Consider the following 16621-nt stretch of genomic DNA (forward strand, 5'->3'; position numbering starts at 1 on the left):
ATCAGATTAAGTGACCAGCACGATATAAAACATTGAAGCCACTGCCAGAACCTAAATATTGAACGGTCTTTTGCCGACCCCTACTGTCAGTAAAGGGTTACTGTATGTAAATGCAGCTTCCTACACACCTAGAATGACGTTTCTTTACATTCGTACAACTAATTAAACCAGCTACATCATTTAGACCGATATTAAATTAACGATGTTCATGTTATATCACTTAGACGGATATTAAACGTTCATGTTATTAAATCAACACAAACGTACATACATATGTTGCTAGTTGTTTCGCAACCTTGAGCATGCGCACACACACTCGGAGAAAATCTCCACTCCTCGCCATGAGGTGTTTTTGCCGGTAGTAGTTCGGCGGGGATGTGAACCGGAGCTGGTTATGGCTGTGGTTAGGTGTGTATGTTCATGAAGCGTTCGGTTAAATCGTTACACTGGAATTGGAGAGTGTAAAGAAAGAGACATGGCCGGTGTGTTTGATATCGACTTGGATCAACCCGACGACAGCGTGTCGGATGAGGAACTCGTTGACGGGGTATGTAACCGGTGACACCGGCTGGCTTCCAGATCTACCGCATTGCCTGGACAGGCCTGCGGATCGATGAAACAAAGTTACCCGCTTCTTGTTACACGGTGGCAACAGTTAGAGCGATGTCACGCGCCAGAACTAGAACGATGCACGTGATGTGTCAATTTAATAATCGATGCGTTCGTGTGTGTTTCCCGTTTCTACCGAAGAAGAGACGATGTTTTTTTATTATTGTAAACGTAGAATAACAACTAGCATACACAATAAAAGTGTCACTTTATATATGGATAACAACGGATTCCAGATGAGTGACAATAAGGGAAAAGTAGGGAAAGATGTTAAAATAAATAAATAAAGAAAGAAAGGGCAAAAACACAATAGCCCAAGATAAACGTCAACTAAGTTTAGCCGAGCACTTTGTTGATTAACAGAGAGTGATAAAGTATTCAGATGTTGTTTACAGTGTTCTATGCTGTTAAACACCTGAAACGTCTAGAATTGAAAAAGTGGTAAAACCTTGGTACTTAAAAAAAAGTAAAAAACTGAGTTACAGTGAGGCACTTACAATGGAAGTGAATGGGGCCAATTTTTGGAGGTTTAAAGACAGAAATTTGAAGCCAATTTGATAAAAGCACTGACATTAATTCGACTCTATTATATATTATTTGAGTTTTGAAGTTGTTTAAATCATAATTGTTACAGTCATTTTAAGGGCTTAGGGTTTGTTGACATTGTCATTGTAACATGTATGTTGTAAAATTGGCTCTAACTTTACACAGAAAAGTTTAGTAAGTGATTTTTATCACACTAAAATAATGTTAACACGCAAACTGTTTGTCTTGTGGCTATACTTTTGAAACAGTGAGTGTTTTAATGTTTATGAATTGGTCCCATTCACTTCCATTGTAAGTGCCGCACTAGAGCTCAAAATTATTATTATTATTATATATATATTTTTTTAAGGAGGCACAAGTTGAAATAAACTTTTGTGGGAATCAATATTATGCCACATATGCTTTCGATTGAGCTTAACGTGAATTGTACCCGGAATATTCCTTTAAAGATTACCATATTAGTAAATCATGGTATTTAACTGGTACAGTAAGTTTGTGTCATATCAACCCACACAGGAAGGTTTAAAATGTATTTACAGACCACACACTGCCCCTACTGAAGTATTTGGCCTACTCGCCTATTATAAATAATATTGTTTTGATATCTCTCTGTGGTGTCCGCCCAGCATCACACTTAAGCAATATGTAAGTAGGCCTAATTCTGAGCTGTTTAGGCAAATTAAACGCATTTTTCATATTTATTATTGAAAATTATATAATTGTTTAAAAATGTTTTAAGCAATAATAGACATGAACAAGAAGCTATAGAGCTGAAAAGAACATCTTGTAACAATATTTAGACCAGCCTTGCTCGTGAAATGCCTCTAAACCAGAAGGTAAGGTTGTACGGTACTGTTGTAGGTACGGTTTGGATTGGTGTCCTTTGGGTAAAATAGGACCTGTAATGTGATAACAGTGAGCGGTGACCTTGATACTCTCCTGATGGAGGAGAGCCAGTGCGCATCAGTCATTGGTATAGATTGAGCTTTAATGGGCATGTCAGATCTGCACACTAGGCGTTTGATGGAAAAGCTGCAGAGGGGAAAAAAAGTTTTTGGAAAATGATAGTTTAAGCATTCCAACACCTAAAAAATCTCAGTAATCCCACCAAAAACATACCCTCTTTATAGTAAAATATGTTTAAGAATGCCATGTTGAATGTTGTTTTTGTTTTTCCACAGGCCCAGATTAATGATTTCATGGACCAATGCAGTGGCTTTGACTTGTGAGTCTGTATTTGTGGATGTGTGATTGCACGTTTAACCCTTAAATGCATAGTAATATTTAGTGGTCGAACGATATATCGCAGATGCAGGTCAATCGGCTGATATTCAGACTTTTTTTAAATTATCCGCATCGGCCAATACATTTGCCTGTTTGGCTGATTTTTTTCTTGAGAGTGCCAAAAATCACCTGCTTGCATGTGAAGTGGCTGAGACATGTAAACGACCAGTCACGGTTTGTTTTGTTGTTACACACATCGTGTTACTACAATAATAGATCGGTATGCAACACAGTGTTATTTAAACAGTCCGCATATCAGAGTCACAGCAGACGTGTTTGTGCTCATAATGTTAAAGTGCTCACCTTTTTCATTCTCCATTACTCTCCTCTCCTCAACAGTTCCCTGTAGTTTTTCTAATGATAAAAGGCAAATATCATTAAAACTTCTATTATATACGGTTTGCAGATTTGCAGATATCTCTTTTTAACAGATGTATTTCATGAACCTCACAAAAATCCAGCGTTTTCTTCCCGTCGAGCTCTCATCTATTATCTTCCTCTGAAGTGTGTATTCTATCAGCCACAATCAAAAACTTCAGGATCAAAAGTTGATCTGATTCACAAATCATAACAGTCACTCCATGTCAATCCAAGCAGGTGATCCAGGCCTTTTAAACTGATAGGAGATTGAGGCTTGCGCTGGATCCGCCTGAGCATGCGAGTTCAACTTCAAGGCTGCGTCCGAAACAAGGAAAATGCTGCCTCCGGGGGCTGGATACGGCGGTACGATGAAAATAAGGTGCTTTTCAAACTGTTCGGAGACCAGTTTCATTAAGAGTTCTATTAATTCAAAACAGATGTCAGTTAAGCCGTTAACTGATTAGGCAGCAAGGTAGCAAGTCAGCTGACTACGTTTTCGATGCAGCCCAAAGTAAAAGTACTTCTCTTATGCTATAAGTAAATGTCTTACTCACTATGCACTGTATGTACAATTGGTTTGATTCTGTATTTTTGGAGTAAATGTGATTGGTAACGTGGACATGCCATCCGTGGTTGCTGGACTGCTGTGTATACTGTTATTCCCTTCTTCCTAATATATTAACAAATTCTTCATGTGCAAATAAATTACTAAAATGTGTAGACTAAACAGAAATCAGAAGAAACTGCGATCAACCATTTAAAATACAATATAATTTTTTAGAAAGTTAAAATTTAGTGTGAAATTATATTTAAGTAAATATAGTGCTAAATAAAAGTTTAGCAATTTTATGTTTCGGTTATTTACTATATTAAATAGTTTGATATATGGCATTGTATCAGCCTATCAGCCACCCTGATCTCTGAATATCGCCATCGGCCATTAAAAAACCCATAGCGGTCGACCACTAGTCATTTTCCCAAACATTCTTACATATTTGGGTCTTTAGAGGCCCGGCACTTACAGTATATCTATCAAAAATGGATGTACAAAATGCCCAGATAGTGTCAGATTTTCAAAATATTTTCAAGACAATTAGAAAATAATAATATACAGTATATTTTGATATATTGTGATGTTTTGTTTTTCATAAATTAAAGAGGTAATGCAACAAATCAGGACAAATCTAGAACAGGATTCATTATTTTCTCACTGAAATTTCAGGAGATGCAACTGGTTGCCAAACACATATTGAGCTACTCATAACACAATATAATATTATCTACACATAAGATACACATATGTGAGGTCCAGGGTCTCTAAAGTCCTGAGGTATGCATTTAAGGGTTAAAGTGCTGCTGTATATATTAAACACTTACTACAGTATTCTAATTTACATACTTTATTGAAATCATTTTGGAATCGATATTTGAAAGCATTAAGATTTTTTTCCCCCTTTAGCTCTCTCTTTTCGGGTTTAATACAAGTTAAGCTCAATTAACGGCATATTTGGCATAATACAACAAAAATAATTTTGACTTGCCCCTCTTTTTCTTTATAAAAGCTTAAATCTGGGTTACAGTGAAGCACTTACAATGGAAGTGAATGGGGCCCATCCGTAAATATTAAAATACACATAGTTTCTAAAGTATAGCCACACGACATAAACAGTATGTGTGTTAACATGATTTTAGTGTGATTAAATCGCATTAATATAAGTGCTTTTGTAAAATTATACGCTTCACATTTCTGCCTTTTAAACTCACAAAAAATTGGCCCCATTGACTTCCATTGTAAGTGCCTCACTGCAACTTTGATTTTTGCTTTTTAAAGAAAAGGAGAGACGAGTTGAAATTATTTTTTGTTGTAATCAACATTATGTCTCACATGCTGTCGACTGAGCTTTACATGTATTAAACCCAGAATATTCCTTTAAGTAAAAATTCTGTCTTTATTTACTCCCCCTCATGTTGTTCTGTATGACTTCCTTTCCCCCTCAGAATACAAAAAGAGATGGTAAGATGAATATTAGGTTAAGTCACCATTCACTTTCATTGTATCTTTTTTCATACTTGAATGGTGACTGAGGCTAACATTCTGCTTAACATCTGCTTTAGTGATCCACGGAAGAAAGAAAGTCATACGGGTTCGAAACAACATCAGAAATATTGACAGAAATGTCATTTTTCAGTGGACTAACCCCTTAAGTGAAATCTTGAATGTGATTGTGTTTTGTAAACAGCATGGAAGATTGTGAGAAGTTTGAGATCTCGGAGGATATTGTGAATCAAGGCACAGAGCAGATTCGTCCAGATTGCTTCGAGTTACTCCGTGTTTTGGGTAAAGGAGGCTATGGAAAAGTAAGCATGACTTCTACCTGCATGTGATATGTTTTGTACACATGATTTGGGCTGGGTTAAAATAGCATGTACCTAATTTGTTTACGCTGAAGTCTTTTGCTGGTTTGTTTTAGTATCTGTCTTTGTTTACTAGCTACACCTACACAATTGTATTTTTGTACATCTTACTAATCATAAAGCTGTTTTTATCCAAAGTGATTATGACTAATATTACTGAGTGCACGCAGTAACTTTTAGTCTTTGTGTCATCTTGTACTTACACTGACACCTAGTTGCTTGGATGCGGCATCATTTAAAATCAATAGTTTCAGTTTCAGATGTTATTGTAGAAATGTAGTATTTACAGTCAGACATGATTAATCAAAGAGTGAAAGTGTCAAATAACAGGACGGTTACTGAGATTGAGTGAGTAGTATTCATCTGGTCATGTGATCCTAACATGGCAGCCCCCATGTGTGGACCCTCTCCATGTAGACTAAAACAGCTTTTATAAGATTACTGATGAGTCTTCATTTTAATGTGAGTGCTCATGATATTGCAAAATTACAATTCATGTCTTTAGGAGTTAACTTTTTTAATGAGGAATAAATGACTGAGTGCACCTTTAACAGTTCTCCTCTTTTTGCAAACAGGTTTTTCAAGTTCGCAAGGTTACCGGGTCAACTCCTGGAAAGATATTTGCCATGAAGGTGTTGAAAAAGGTACAACGCCACATACACTATATCTCAAAATTCATGTAATTCATATGTTTCTGTATGTTCATGGCTTTAGAGTTCTTTTATGTAATGCATCATGTCCGTATTGGTGTAGTTTTGCAAGCTTGCTGCTAGAGCTAAATATTATGGCCTCTTAACCATTAAAGGACAGAAGGAGAGCAATTAGTGAATGGGTACCGAATCTTAATCACTCAGAGACTGATGTTGCATTGATCTTAGGGGTTTGCATGTTTGAAATGCTTTGGATTCCATTCTTAAATAGTTTATTGCAACTCAACAATTATTGCATTTACAACAACACCCTGATGCTTCAGTGAGCAACACTGCTACATGAGCTAATCCAACTGATCCCAAAGAGTTCACACCTGTTGTTAAAGAAGATGCACGGACATGCAACAGCAACAAATGTGTAACATTATTTGAGCTTTCATGACAACTGGGCCATGCTATAGAATTGGGAAAACTCCATACTCCAAATTCAGCTTGTTGCCTTTGTTTGTATTTCAACAGGCCACGATCATGCGCAATGCTAAGGACACAGCTCACACTAAAGCAGAGAGGAGCATCCTGGAGGAAGTTAAGCACCCCTTTATTGTGGACCTCATGTATGCCTTCCAGACGGGAGGCAAACTTTACCTCATTCTCGAGTACCTTAGTGGTGAGTTAAACACAGATGCTGGTTAACAAGTTGTGTGAATATTTTGTGAGCACACTGATTAGCAGTTTTTCAGTAAAAGACAAAAGTCTCCTTGTGTCCAGTTGATAAAATGCTTGTTTTTTGCATTGTTTCTAATTTAGTAGAATCGTTTAATTATAAATTATATTGTCAGCAAAATAGTTTGTTAAAGATTTAATTCAACTGATTAACTACAGATTAAAAGCAAGGAAATTTTACCTTTCATATAAAGAAGATAACATGGTCAATAACATTGTCTGATCATTGTGTTTATGTTTATCTGAAAGGTGGAGAGCTGTTCACACAGCTGGAGAGAGAGGGGATCTTTATGGAGGACACAGCCTGGTGAGGGTTGGGAGGGGTTATAACTCTTATCAGGATACAAACTGTTCCTGTGTTACCCATCTGTGATCTCTAATGACACACCTCTGTGTGTAATCATTGATCTTGTAGGGGGAGAGGTTCTGACCATTTATGTAATGTTGTATTCAAAGCTCATTGGATAGTTCACCCAAAAATGATTTATAAATCATTTATTCACCCTCATGCCATCCCAGATGTGTATGACTTTCTTTCTTCTGCTGAACACAAATGAAGATTTTTTAGAAGAACATTTCAGCTCTGTAGGTCCATACAATGCAAGTGAGTTGTGTCCAGAAATTTTAAGCTCTGAAAAGGACAAAATTGCAGCAGAAAAGTAATCCAAACGACTCCAGTGATAAAATCCATGTCTTCTGAAGCGATATGATAGGTGTTTGTAAGAAACAGATCAATATATATGTACTTGTTTTACTATAAATTCTCCTTCCTGCCCAGCAGGTGCTGATATGCACAAGGATGCGAATCACCAAAAACAAAAGAAGAAAAATGTAAAAGTTAAGTGATTTTGTGGAAAAAAATAAAAATCATGCTTAAGCGCAAACCACGCCCCACAATCATGATTAAACCCTCAGGAATGTTTTTTTTATTGGTCATCTCAATCACTCAGGCACCTGTGAAAAGTTCAGACTCCAGAAACATTGTGAATGAAACTGAAGCCGATCAACAGTAAAATAAGCCTGCTGGTACTTTTCAATAAGGGCATGGTTTGCCCTTAAGTGTTTTGGGTTGGATCACGCAAAAGTGAAAGCAGAGATTTATAGTAAAAAAGGACATGAATATTGATCTGTTTCTCACCCACACCTATCATATCACTTTAGAAGACATGGATTAAACCACTGAAGTTGTATGGATTATGTTTATGCTGCCTTTATGTGCTTTTTAGACCTTCAAAGTTCTGACCACCATTCACTTGCATTGAATGGAACTACAGAGCTGAGATGTTCTTCTAAACATCTTCATTTGTGTTCTGCAGAAGAAAGAAAGTCATACACATCTGAGATGGCATGAGGGTGAGTAAATGATGAGAGAATTTTCATTGCTGGGTGAACTATCCCTTTAACAAATATAGACTGCACAGTTGCCCTAAATGCTGATTTGATGCTGTTTTCGCTACAAATGTAGTAGATTGAATATCAAATGAATACAAGTGGCCATGGAACACAAGTGGCTGTTGTGAGGAACTTTTAACTGTGATGCTTTTGAGAAAATCTGAATTACTAAAGAGAGAGTAATTTACTTAATCTGGTATTGTTCCTAACCTATAGGACTTATTTTCTCTCATGGATCATAAAAAGAGATATTAGGCAGAATGTTAGCCTCAGTCACCATTCACCTTTATTGCATCTTTTTTTCCAAACAATAAAACTGAATGGTTTCTGAGGCTAATATTCTGCCTAACATCTAATTTTATGTTCCAGCAAATAAAGAAATTCATACAGGGTTGGACCAACATGTTTGTTTTTGTTTTTACACAAACTCCACATCTAGCTTTTATCTGGCAGAGATTTCCATGGCTCTGGGTCACCTTCATCAGAAGGGTATCATCTACAGAGATTTGAAGCCAGAGAACATCATGCTCAATAACAACGGTAATGTAGAAAAACCACAAACACTCACCTTTGTCCTTTTGTCCCAGACTGATCATGCTTACCCCATTGAACTGTTCAATACAGACTGATCTTTCCACTGTGTGTCCTCATTTCATCCTCCTCTCATTCTCACTCAGGTCATGTGAAGTTGACAGACTTCGGACTCTGCAAGGAGTCGATCTATGATGGCTCCGTCACACACACCTTCTGTGGAACCATAGAATACATGTAAGATCAGATGTACATTGGACTGTTTTATACTTGTTGGTTTCCCCTCCCATTTCATGTTCACTCAGTTTTGTATTTATAGAGACTCCAGAGAACTGGAACCACTTTATTCAAAGCTTTTGGTTATGTGTGTAATGTTAAAATAATTTTTCCTATGCCAAAGAAAACTTTAAGTAAACCCGTCATTGGTTGTTTTGCATCTTAGTTTCAATAAATGGTCTGGGTGGACTGCAAAAGGAGCTTTGCATTGTGAAAGTTAAACTAAGTCTACATATTACATTGCACTTCCTTTTAAAAGTGCATGAAAATGCTTTCTATGATAAGGCCCCTTTTAAACTCCATCCTGTGGAGGCTTATTTGAGGCCTCTAGTGTTAGTTAGGTCCAAGTAAAAAAGACAGCACCACAAAAAATAGCATGTGTTCTTGCCTTTTCTCTCTCAACTCATTCATTTATTCTCAGCCTTTGTTTCTCTTGCTCTTTTAGGGCACCAGAGATCCTCATGAGAAGTGGCCACAACAGAGCTGTGGACTGGTGGAGTCTGGGGGCCCTGATGTATGACATGTTAACAGGAGCTGTGAGTACCACGTCTCCCTGCTTTCAGTTGTGTTTACATTAAAGGGCTAGTTTATCCAAAAATAAAAGTCTGTCATCATTAACTCACCCTCATGTTGTTCCAAACCTGTGTGTCTTTCAATCTCCTGTGTAATACAAAATGAAATGTTAGTGAACTGAGTTTAGATAAACAGACACAGATTTAATGATTTAAAAGAAAAAGGGCAATGGCTGTTTGTACAGAGGGTGACAGACTGCACTCTTAACCTCTCAGCCCTGTTTCCCCCAGCCACCTTTCACTGCTGAGAACCGCAAAAAGACCATCGATAAAATCCTGAGGTGTAAGCTGAACTTTCCACCCTACCTCACTCAAGAAGCACGGGACCTTCTCAAAAAGGTACAAGTTATCTGAAGTCAGTCAAATTTCTCTCCTGTGTGGAATCCGCTCTTCTCTTTGCTCAACTTATGTGCTTGTTTATTTTTCACACCCAGCTGCTAAAAAGAAACGCAGGTGTGAGGTTGGGAGCAGGCCCGGGAGATGCTGTAGATATCCAGGTATCTGCCCCACTAATGCAACAAACCCTGTCATATAAACAGGGTTTACAATAAAATACTTAAAGGTGCACTCAGTAACTTTTAATCTTTGTGTTATCTTGGATGACTGACACCTAGTTGCTTGGATGCAGCATCATTTAAAATCAATAGTTTTCAGTTTCAGATGTTATTGTAGAAATGTAGTATTCACAGTCAGACATGATTATGTAATCAATGAGTGAAAGTGTCAAATAACAGGACGGTTACTGAGATTGAGTGAGTAGTATTCATCTGGTCATGTGATCCTAACATGGCAGCCCCATGTGTGGACCCTCTCCATGTAGAATAAAACAGCTTTTATAAGATTACTGATATGACTGGAGTCTTCATTTTAATGTGAGTGCTCATGATATTGTAAAATTACAATTCATGTCTTGAGTAGTTAAACTTTTTTTAATGATGAAAAAATGACTGCGTGCACCTTTAATGGTCTAAAGTGTAATGTGTCATTTTTCAGATGTTAATATGCAGATATTGTGCATGTATGTATGTGACCCTAACCCTAAATAGGTTAATTTCCCCTGAAAAGTGTAAACACTGTGGCTTTGTGATGTTATCAAAACATTGCTCTGTTTAAGCATCCCAACCAACCTGACACAGCAACATTGGCTCAACCAATAGCAGGACTATATGTTTGTCTGACTTGTAGAAGACGGGGAGTATTCAAGAAACTTTTTGAAAATTGACTTTTTTTGTCAATTTGATGACTTATGACGATGATGATAGTGGCACAGAAATTACACACTTCACTTTTAAGAATTGGCCCTATTGTTCCAATATATACTATGAAAATGTATTAGTTTCATAGTTTCTTTTTTTCAGGCTCACTCCTTCTTCAGACATGTAAACTGGGATGATCTGCTGGCTTTTAAAGTTGAGCCTCCCTTCAAGCCTTTTTTGGTACGTGATAGTGTTAATGAAAATCTCTCTCTAAATCACTAGATTGTCTTGTCTCTCTATTTTTGGATCTTTATAATTTTGTATATCTCAATGCATGGTATTCAACAATAACCTTTCACAGATCTCTGTTTTTACAGCAATCAGCTGATGATGTTAGCCAGTTTGACACAAAATTCACTAGTCAGACTCCCGTGGACAGTCCAGATGACTCGACACTCAGCGAAAGTGCCAGCCAAGTCTTCCTGGTCAGTGTGTTTCTTTTTAGGCTAATTGTATTTGTGAAATTAACTTATACACTCAAGTGCCCTTCTTTAATTTGACCATGAAGCACAATTTGATTGTAATGCACTAATGCAAAAAGAAAGTCTCAGTTTTCCAATATATGCAGACCCCTGACTAATTCTCATATTACTGAATTACAAATGGTGTAATGAAATGTCATTCTGTTTGATATTTTATTGGAACTCAAAATATTTTTTTGTTAGGTGACATTGGTTTTATGTTGGGAAATATATAAAAAAAACCCTGAAATATCTTGCTTGCATAAGTATTCAACCCCTGTGCTGTGGAAGCTGCCAGGTTACACAGATAAAAGAAATTGCCCTAATGAGGTAACAATTACATTATCATTGGCATCCACCTGTGAATCATTAAAGTTGCATTCGCATTTTCTGGATTAAAAACCCATTGGTGAAGGATCATTGGTAGGCTCTGAATCTGAAGGAAAAAGAAGACCAAAGAGCATCCCACAGAAGTTAAAGATAAAGTAATAAGAATGCATAGATTAGGGAAAGTGTATAAAATAATATCCAAATGTTTGGATATCCCAGTGAGCACAGTTGGATCAATAATCAGGAAGTGGAAGCTGCACCACACCAACCAGACACTGCCAAGAAAAGGCTGTCCCTCAAAACTCAGCGCTCTAACAAAAAGGAGACTTGTGAGAGAAGCCACAGAGAGGCCAACATTCACTTTGAAGGAGCTACAGAGTTCAGTGGCTGAGAGTGGAGTAATGGTGCACCAGTCAACCATATTAAGAGCACTGCATAACACTGGCATGTATGGGAGGGTGGCAAGAAAGAAGCTGTTACTCAAAAAGTACATCTGAAAGCACGTCTGGAGTTTGCCAGGAAGCATGTGAGTGACCCAGCTGTGATGTGGAAGAAAGTTTTGTGGTCAGATGAGACCAAGCTTTTTGGCCAAAACTCAAAGCGCTATGTGTGGTGCAAGCCTAACACTTCCTATGCCTCAAGGCACACCATCCCTACAGTGAAGTATGGTGGTGGCAGCATCATGCTGTGGGGATGCTTCTCATCAGCAGGGCCTGGGCATCTTATTAGAATTGAACGAAGAACGGCTAGAGCAAAATATAGGGATATACTGCAAGAGAACCTGCTTTAGTCTGCTAAAAAACTGAAGCTTGGGAGGAAATTCACCTTTCAGCATGACAACGATCCCAAGCACTAGGCCAAAGCAACATTGGAGTGGCTCAAGAACAGAAATATAAATGTCCTTCAGTGGACCAGTCAAAGTCCTGATTTCAATCCTATTGAGAATCTGTGGCACTATTTGAAAATTGCAGTCCAGAAGCATCACCCAACCAACCTGAACTACCTGGAGCAAATCTGCAGAGAAGAATGTGCCAATATCACTGGTGCCAGATGTGCTGGTTTGAGCATTTCTGTAACTTCTGAAAATCTCCTGGGATTTTCACTCACAACAGTCTCTAGTGTTTACTCAGAATGGTGCCAAAAACATCCAGTGAGCAGCAGTTATGTGGATGGAAATACCTGGTTGATAAGAGAGGTCAACAGAGAATGGTCAGACTGGTTTGAACTGACAAAGTCTATGGTTACTCAGATAACCACTCTGTACAATTGGGGTGAGAAGAATAGCATTTGAGAATGCTATTCTGAGATGCGGGTTGGCGCTGTTTTGGCAGCACGAGGGGGACCTACACAATATTAGGCAGGTGGATTTAATGTTGTGGCTAATCGGTGTATGTATATACAGTACATGTTTCACCTCAAAAATATCTTCACACCAACACTATTGAACATCTGTGTTGGTTCCAACTGTATTTCGTTTACATTTAAGTATTTGCTTTAATCCAAAGGGACTTCCAGTACATTCAAGGCTAACATTTTGTCAGTTTATCAGATTGTTATGCTAAATGTAAAGTTTTATTCTACAGTCAAACAGCGTAATATTACTTACCACCAAGGCCACGTTGTATGTAACACAGTAGATAAAACATGACACGAACCAACAGGAACCTGACTCAAATTTGTTTATCCACCATCTGTTTAAATGTTGTCTGCTTGCTATGTAGAGCAGTGGGTCACTGACGAATGTAGATTCATTTCCCACTCCCGTCCTAAACAAGATTCTACATTGTGTTTATCAACATTGTGTGTGTGTGGTAAATTAGTCCTGTTTTTGAAGCCAAACTTACGAGAAAAGGATAATGTCTCTCATCTGGACTTTATTATTACTGTTTAACTGTTTCTTCCAGCTCATAGCATGGCACTACTTATATTTTGCTTCATCATAATTACACATCCTCCACACTCATCTGTTTTTCCCCCTTTTCCTTTGTTTTGTCTCCCCAAACTGTTTTTTTAAATCATGTCTCGGATGTCGTCTCTCCTTAGGGCTTTACATACGTAGCCCCATCTGTGCTCGAAAACATTAAGGACAAGCTCACTTTTGAGCCAAAATCCCGCTCGCCTCGCAAGCTTCTGGGAAGCCCAAGAACTCCAGTGAGGTAACATGTTTTTCTCATTCTACTGAGGTTGAAACGGAAGTGGACATGTCCTTAAGGTTTAATGTTGTTGTAGCAAAGAAAATGTATTTGATTTATCATTGTCACCATTTTGCATGGGTGGGGTGGGGCACAACGTCATTGTAGTTATTAAATTTTAATTTAGTTTTTATATATATCTCTTTGAGTGTGTCCTTTCATTTTAGTTTAAAGGTGCGCTCAGTAATTTTTTTTTGTCATTTTAAACTTGCACTGACACCAAGGTGCATGGATGTAGCATCATTCAAACACAACCGTTTTTAGTAATAGATGCCATTGTAAACATTTAAGTGAAAGTGTCCAATAACAGGGTAGTTACTGAGATTTAAGGCCCCAGCACACTCACGGCAAAGTAGGACTTTGGTCTTTGCTCGGAGCCAAAAAGAAGTTTGAAAACGCTGAGCAACGGTGGACTGTTTGCAAACATTCAGACACCCGTCAAACTGCTGAAAAAAATCACAGTCATTGGGTGACTGTGATCATGGGTTATGACATAACCCATGATGAACATGTAGGTTTATGTTGACAATAAAAACCACAAAACAGAGCGGACACCTTTAGACCCTCAAGACTGAGCATAAAGTAAAAAAAAAAAACATCTGATATTTATTTTGACATTTTTATGAAAAGTCACATTGAGAAAATATCTTGATATTTTGAATTGAATGAATCAATATGACATAACCCATGATGATAATTGCTCTTCCCAGCCCTGTGAAGGATGGTTGGTCTCGTGGTCCACGCTTTCCAGAAATGACCACAAACACCTCCACCTCATCTGTCGTACCCCCTGCTAATATGCCCATGCAGGTGTCCCGAGTGGAACACATGGACAACAGCAGCATGGAGGTCTCCGCTCCTCTTCCCATCAAAAAGCCATCGAAGTCCAACACAGGGTCCTACATGAAACAGTCTAAACCAGTGCTCTCCAAGAGACCCAAGAATTTGAAAGTAAAACTATGATGAACAACTCTGTTTGGTCTGATTTTTTGTTTGTTTTTTTTAGTTTTGCACTTAAGGAATTTATCAAATTACTCTGAAGGCCTTTTTGCTCCCAGTTTTTGAGCACCCGTCACTTGAATTCTGCATATGAGCACGGAGAGTCTGACGACAAAGAACCCATTGACCTATATAAGGATCTCTCTCTCCACATGCATTTGAGTGAGTTGGTACAAATGCTTCTTGTGTATGAGAACACCTTGCACTTTAGACGACTCTGAGCATGAATTTCACCATCTTTTTATATCCTCGGGTCAGTGTTTGAAGTTTGTTTAGACATGAAGTTACTCTTTTAAATTCTTGCAGGTGTCTCATGTAGATTAAAGAGAAACTGCTTTAGAAGAGACACTGAGGTTGACACTTGTTACTTTGTTTTGCTTGATTGTAATCTCTACTGTATGCTGTTGGGGATGGCTCTTATTTTCATAGTCAATAACAGGATTTGAGGTGGTGAGAGAGGTCTACAATCCAGTGGACACGTCATGTTTTGCTAAACGCTGACTTACAATTTATTAATAGTGGTTAGGACTCTAAAAATCACAGATTTAGTTCAAAGACGAGAGGTAATCTTAAGATAACCAACCTATAAGGAAAACTTCAAACTTAAAAATATATTCTATTCATGCATTGTTTTGATTTTGCAATTCAAAGAGACTTTTTGATTTGGTCTTTAAAGCTTTTTCTTTTGAGACTGTTGGATGGTGCCAAGACATCCGTCCCTTGTTTTCTGTTTTGTGTTTTTGTTTGTTTTGTCTTGAGAAAGTTGGATGATGCTAAGACATCCGTCCCTTTTTATTTTGTTTGTTTGTTTGTTTGTTTTTTAATAATCTGGATGATGCCAAGACGTCCACCCTTGTTTTCTGTTCTTTTTTTTTGGTGTTTTGTTTTTGTTTTGAGAGCTGGATGATGCTAAAACAAGCGTCCCTTATTTTCTGTTTTGTTTTGGAGTACATTTCAAATTCATAAATACAGAAATTTCTGCATTCTGGGTATCTAAACACTGAAGTTCTTTTGGACAGTAACAAACTATTTTATCCATCTTATTTGTTTGCTTTCAGAATGCAGACATTATTTTTACAAAAAATATTAAAAATACAAAATTACTAGATAAAACACTATAAATCCTCTTAATCAAATGTACAATTAGTTCTAAGCCACAATCATAAAGACTAATGCTACTAATATTAATACTTTAAGACTATTGGTGAAGTTATACAGAATGTTTTTGAAATTGTATTTAATTATAAAAACAAATTTTGTCACTTCCTCATGTATAATTTATTTTTTATCCTCCCACCCCCCAAATGATTGTTTTCATTTTTATTTTTTAAATCTTTTTTTTTTATTTTTTTTTTTAGATGTTATGTTTTGTCCACTTTTGTAAACTATGCAAAGTTATTTATCCTTTATAATCAAGAATGCTGAATTAAGCTAGATGATTTATATGAAAATGTTTATTTTTCTGTGTGGTTTTAAGTTTAAGCTGGTATATCATTTTCTTAATAATGGTGTTTGAATCAAAATAATTTACAGTGTTCTTCAGGATTTTGAATTAGTTGTTTTTTTTATCATTTAGTTTCAGGTTATGAAAAACATATATATATATATATATACATATATCTTTAAGATACTAGAGTCGGAAGTAAAACTAATATTGTTCTATTGACTCTAGTTAATTAAGCTTGGGTGATTCTAAAATAGCAGAGTGCAAGACAAATCTTTAGATGAATCCACAATGATGAAAGTGTAATAAAGTGGTAAATCCTTTAAAAATCAGTATTTAATCCTTTGCTGTACATAACTCCTCATGACTGTTGGTGCTGTTTTTCCTTGTTTTATACTTCTTGTAGTTACAGTTAGTGTCATGTTTATCAATAATTACCATTCTGTGACACATTGTACTGGACAACACTAAATCTGCATCTTGTTTTAAAGTTCTGGTATATTTAAAAAAAAAAAAAAAAAAAGGAAACCATCCAGGGCTATCAAGGGTGGTCATAATGGGTGGTTAAATGCTAAGAAGTA

The 16621-nt window shown here is 37.0% G+C and overlaps 1 protein-coding gene across 1 annotated transcript; it reads left to right on the forward strand.

The window, feature by feature from the left end:
- Positions 1-326: 326 nt before the first annotated feature.
- rps6kb1a (ribosomal protein S6 kinase b, polypeptide 1a) lies at positions 327-16568 on the forward strand. Its single transcript, XM_052116982.1, has 15 exons — positions 327-547; positions 2337-2380; positions 5040-5157; positions 5790-5858; positions 6384-6531; positions 6837-6894; positions 8419-8519; positions 8657-8747; positions 9232-9322; positions 9590-9697; positions 9793-9855; positions 10717-10794; positions 10932-11039; positions 13449-13561; positions 14308-16568. The coding sequence occupies exons 1-15, from the start codon at positions 476-478 to the stop codon at positions 14558-14560; spliced, it is 1515 nt and encodes a 504-aa protein (XP_051972942.1). The 5' UTR covers positions 327-475; the 3' UTR covers positions 14561-16568.
- Positions 16569-16621: the final 53 nt, after the last annotated feature.

Source organism: Xyrauchen texanus, chromosome 44 (genome assembly GCF_025860055.1).
Source record: "Xyrauchen texanus isolate HMW12.3.18 chromosome 44, RBS_HiC_50CHRs, whole genome shotgun sequence".
NCBI classification, from domain to species: domain Eukaryota; kingdom Metazoa; phylum Chordata; class Actinopteri; order Cypriniformes; family Catostomidae; genus Xyrauchen; species Xyrauchen texanus.

Coding starts and splice junctions, on each gene's coding strand:
- rps6kb1a (XM_052116982.1), top strand. CDS start 476: ATGGCCGGTGTGTTTGATATCGACTTGGATCAACCCGACGACAGCGTG. Junction 5,158..5,789: donor GTAAAGGAGGCTATGGAAAA/GTAAGCATGACT, acceptor TTTTGCAAACAG/GTTTTTCAAGTTCGCAAGGT. Junction 9,856..10,716: donor GAGATGCTGTAGATATCCAG/GTATCTGCCCCA, acceptor TCTTTTTTTCAG/GCTCACTCCTTCTTCAGACA.